The 5490-nt window shown below is 35.8% G+C and overlaps 1 protein-coding gene across 1 annotated transcript; it reads right to left on the reverse strand.

Annotated features, from left to right (window-relative positions):
- Positions 1-561: 561 nt before the first annotated feature.
- LOC113847766 (probable inactive poly [ADP-ribose] polymerase SRO5) lies at positions 562-3337 on the reverse strand. Its single transcript, XM_027477032.1, has 5 exons — positions 2614-3337; positions 2256-2494; positions 2032-2165; positions 1857-1952; positions 562-895 (listed from the first exon to the last, which is right to left on the reverse strand). The coding sequence occupies exons 1-5, from the start codon at positions 3033-3035 to the stop codon at positions 863-865; spliced, it is 924 nt and encodes a 307-aa protein (XP_027332833.1). The 5' UTR covers positions 3036-3337; the 3' UTR covers positions 562-862.
- Positions 3338-5490: the final 2153 nt, after the last annotated feature.

Raw genomic sequence — 5490 nt, forward strand, 5'->3', positions numbered from 1 at the left:
TGCTGCGACTTGGGACATTAATGACTGCTAAGCCGAAGGGTAAAATCATATTACTACATCATCAAAGGTGCTTAATAGGAATGAGATAAAATGACAATCTTGATGGTTCACGAGCTCAAGATGAAACTATTAAGTTATTGCTTGTTGCTCTTCCTTCCAAGTTCCAACCATTATTAATCTGCCGATGTGATCCAAAACCAAACTAAACCTTGGCGAATCTAAACATCATTGCACACCCTTGCTGCCCTATGATTGCCCGGGTTTGTTCACCTCGATTGTGCAATATAAAATAAAATTAAAGAACTTCGAATTAATATAGGTAAGTATCCCTTTCAAAGACGTCATTTTGTGCATATAAATAAATGAAAAAGTTCGAGTTAGTTAATTTGAATAACCAAAATTTATCAAGTTTCAAATCATAAAACTGTTGCTTCAATAAATTTGGACCCAAACATTTGAATCAAACTGAACCAACTTCGTATGTGATCTAATTTTTCACAAAATCCCCCGTAACCCAAGTGCGTGCAAAGAAAAGAAAATGTACGGATCTTTAATTTGTCCATGATAAAGGTCTGAAGTTATTTATTTCTACCAGTAATTGTAACTAACAACAAAGAGAAAGTGTTTTCTTCTGTTACACTTTAATCAACATAAAAGAAAAAGTATATAACCCTAAGAAAATTTTAAAGTCTCAAATATCGCCCTACTTATCATGTAGTGGTTGCATCCTCAATGTAAGTTTTGGTTAGTATGAGCATTATGTTTCCTCCAGTATTCTATTCACTTCCTGTAATAGCTAATTGAACTCGTATGGACAATCATTCCGTTCATTCACGCTGCTGGCTGTCTGGTTGCCATTCTTTCACCTTGTTTGCTTAAAGCTTGCAGGCATTTTCTGCAAGACAAATTCACCAAGGTAGATTAGAAAACCTATACATACTCAAAAAAATAAAAGCAAAAGAGACAAATGGAAAGATATGGAAATATAGCTGATCGATAACGTCAAAAAATTACGAAATACACAGGCTACCTCTCGTTAAGAATAACAATTACGACAATTTGTTCATACACACACAATAGACTACAGAATCAAATCAGCTGGACCAATTTCTGAATCAGCTTTCCATATAGAGAAGGGGGCTTAAGTATAAAAACTCATTCTATGCCACTAACAAGTGACTACCACCAAATAAATTCAACTGCACATCTCACATTGAGCTGTCAAATCATATTCTTGTTCCCAACTCATTTTTTAACAAAAACGTTAAACTAATTCCAACATATGACCTCTGTTTCACTTCTAGGATTTCCATACATAATAATCCAGAATTAGGATTCCCATTTTATAATTTTCCAAAATATAATGGAAGGCAAAATTGACTGACCCCCAATGCATTCATCGCAACCAGCAAATATATGGGCATCAATAAAAGCAACTGGGAGAAAGCAATGTCTATTAGGATTAATTATTATTATTATATTCCTATTATACAGACCGTTTTGGTGCTGCTCCAGCACTTAAAGACCTCTATAATTACTTGTATTTGTGTTTTATGATATCTTTCACCAAATTACATATCATTAGTTTATATTAGTTCAGAAGAATTCTTGGTTACTTAGTGAATGCCCGGCAATTCAAAGAATTCAGAAAGCATACCGCAAGACAACTAACTAGCGCTGGTATAATTTGACTGGTAGTACTATCATAAACTTTGAACTAAAAGTTGTACAAAAGAAAGTGTTCACGTGCACACACACTATCAATATGTCTGATGTTTGTAACTTCATAGAGAAACAAAGAAATATGCTGCAACAAACACATCCTCCAACTTAACAAGATCAAATATTATAAGTACCTTGGCTCTGAAAGATTTGATGACCGAAACCAGTAATTTGTCTCCTGCTATTAGTCTCACTTTTTGTATGAGTTCATGTCGGGAAATATTCTTTTCCTGCAAAGCAGAGGAAGCTCAATACCAATTTTAGCTAAAGAAAAAACAAGCAACTATCTCAAACTCCCAAAACAATTACCCTATAATCTCTGTGAAACTTGGCAATGAAGGCAATATCAGGCGGCGGCAAAATCTTGGAAAGCACTGAAATGAGAGTGGGGAATGGCATCCAAGGGGAAGAAGGTCTGAAAGGTTCCCCAGTCTTCACATGCCCTGCAAAATTAAACCCCCAGAATTTCAGAACAACATAAGAAACTACAAAAATTAGCAAATTTGAAACACAATATAACAAGAGCACTAAACCTTTCAAGGAAGAAAGCCTGAAACTCAAAACATATTCTGGCAAAACATGAGTGTTGATCCGATTGCACCAAACAATGTACTCCTTGGGATCCGAAATATCATCCACTCCAGAATCATACTCATCAGAACTCGAATGACATTGTTCTGAGCCACGTGGCACAACCTCCGTCCTCCCCAAGATAACACGACACAGCAACAAGTGCCTCAAACCATCTTTGTCGACAACAGAGCTCTTCACACTGCATCACGCACACAAATGCAAGAACAAAATTCGTAAACTCAGAAAATAAAAAACTCGAATTCACAAATCAACATAACTATAAAAATAATAAACAAAATAAAATATAATTGCGCGTGCCTTTCAAGTGGAGAATCTTCTGGAGAGAGACGCAAGCCATGACTTTTTGAGGGGCCAAAACCGTGTTGGATGATGTCGGCTATCTCTTCCTTACCGGACGCACCGTACCAAGCGTACTTCACGTTCGCATTGCCATTGCGCAATTTGGCCACCGCACTCGCGAAAATCTGGAACGACTGAACACGCGCCTGCGCCATCACGGTGGAACTAGCATTCCTACGAATCGCCACCACCTCGGGTTTCAAGCCGTGCGAGCCCAACCCCCGAACGAATCTGCTCCTGATGAGGTCGCCGCCTTCGTAAAATCCCGTCTCTCCGGTGGAAAGAACGCTCTCGCAATCGGAAACCTCAGATTCCTGGTCGGCGGCGGGGGCGGAATCATGTGGCGGTTTCTCCAACGAATTATAAATTGGCCGCTCCATAATGCGGAGACAAAAGAAAGGATAAAAAAAAGTTGGTAGGGAGAGAGAATTTATTTGCAAAGAATTAAGAAAAATTAAAAGACGTGGGAGAGCAATAATTGGCGTAAGTGTTTCATGTTTACAAAAACAGAAAACTTGGCGTGAAAGAAAAGGAGAATAAAACAGAGACACAAGAGGAAACGAAGGAGGTTAGTGAATTAGTATGTAAGAGGAGAATGAACAGAGAGAGTGTTTTAAGAAGAACGGAAACCGCCACATGAAGGGAAATTGGACTTTGGGCAGAGGCGGTGGAAAGGAATGGAACACATGGGAAGCGCTGATAAACATTCATATTATTGCCATACTTGGAATTTCAAGAACCGGCTTTCTACTCGTCAATTTACGATTTTGTCCATGCATACGTGGATCCTTGGGCATTAAGGCAAAGGTCAAATTTTGCAACCTCTTTTGTTACTTGTGCCGCACTGTTTCTTATTCTCATTCTTTTTTCATTTTTTTATTTTATGCCTAATATACCATGCCATTTGTGTGTGCTGACCGGGCGTTTCCCGTCACTGTTGATTATCATGAATGCAATATCTGTACTCTTTTCCATCCCTTTCTTAATGCTTCCAACTTGTATCTCTCGTGTTCATGCCCTGTGATTTGGTTGGTATAGATCAGAAATTTCGAGTTCTCACTTCAGGATAATCACCACTCCTTTGTTTCATTTGTTTCAAGTGATTAGTTATAATAACAATTATCTTAAAAGAAAAAAGAGGGTATATCACAAATTTCTTTTCTTTTTTTAAATAGAGGGATCATTATTTTTATTTTTTTTGAGAAAATAGATATAATTTAATAAATATGCATTCGTTACATAATTCTGAAACCTCAAAGTATAAGTAGTGGCGCTAATTTTGACACACTTGAATGGAAATCATGGTTTAGGAAAGAAAGAGATCCCACAAAAAGAAAACACATTTCTCAATAATTTCTCACCTTTAGGAACAATGAAACAGAAAAAACAGGAAAAAAAAAAAAGGGATTGATTCCCTACATTAATTTCTTCTACTAGAATATCAATGAAACAGTGTGAGGGGGAGAAGCTTTCTTGCAACGACAAAAATATCCAATTTTTATTTAACTCTACTTTCAAGTTAAGGTATAATTACAATATATATAAAATTAAAAACTAAACAAAGATATTTTTTATTGGTTTTAATTTTTTGAATAAGTTCTTCATCAACGTATAAGTTTAGATCTTTGACTCTCAAATATTTCAAACTTGTTCCACCAAAATTAAAAACAATTGCTATTAATTATCCAAACCTAAGGAGGCTTAGCCCAATAGTTAGAGCCTTAGAGGTAAAGTAATGGTTGAAAAATCTGCCCTACCCTTAACTTGAACTACGATCTTATACATTAGAGGTGCAATAATGGTTGAAAAATCTGCCCTACCTTTTACGTGAACTACTTTGATACATGATTTATCTTGCTTCTGTCCACCATTGACAACAACACATTACAAGATCATCAATACAATCCACGTTCTCCATCTATGTCGCTGACGAATGAGTGGGTGGTGTGTGTTAACAATTATTAAGGACCCTCAAGCCTACTACCAAGTCTTTCATCCAGGGCCTAACTTCACATTTGGTGATAATAACTAGGTTGATCTGAGAAGGTAATTTTTTTTTAATAAATATAAAATTAATGTATTAATCATAAAACTAGGCATGCTATAACGTCGTGCAGATAACTAGTATCACTCATATCATTTGATCTTAGTTTCCAATGGAACAGTATTATTACTTTCAGATCTATTAAGCGAAACAACCGGACATAGATCATCGATAAAACAAAACCCAGAGGAAAGGGAAAAACGTTGAGTTAATCAGTTCATTGGGTTTTTGCTTTTTCTTTTATATATATATTTAGGATATCTTTATTTTGTCCACTATTATTGTACTTGTTTCTGTCTTCTTTATAATAAAATTTCTTTTATTTTTTATTTTTTAAAAACTCTGCCTGCTCTATTTAATTAGGTACAGGCTTACTTGGTTTGGCGCAATACTTATTCTGCAAGGTTTGAAGGATTTTGACAAAGTTGTCACAAGTTATGCCTTTGCACTAAATAAGGAATCTATTCTATGGTTTTAGCGAAGAAACCCAATTGTTTGATAACTCTTTTGTAGCCTTTCATTTTCTAAACTTAAGTATTTGGTTAGTTGCTTAATGCGATCCAAGAGTATCTGCCTTTTTGATATATATAAATTACAATGGCATCTTATTCACCTAAAATTATATTATTGATTTTCCCTTTCTTAATTACTTAATTAACTAAGTTTCATTTAACCTCTACCAGTCCCTTTTCCTTCCCCCCAGAATAAAGGGATAAGAACCCGTAAAGTAAAACAAGAAAAGGTTTCTGGGTTGTCATATTGTGTGAAGAGAGTAAAGAGTATCCATCACG

Source organism: Abrus precatorius, unplaced genomic scaffold (genome assembly GCF_003935025.1).
Source record: "Abrus precatorius isolate BTA unplaced genomic scaffold, Abrus_2018 Scaffold8, whole genome shotgun sequence".
NCBI classification, from domain to species: Eukaryota; Viridiplantae; Streptophyta; class Magnoliopsida; order Fabales; family Fabaceae; genus Abrus; species Abrus precatorius.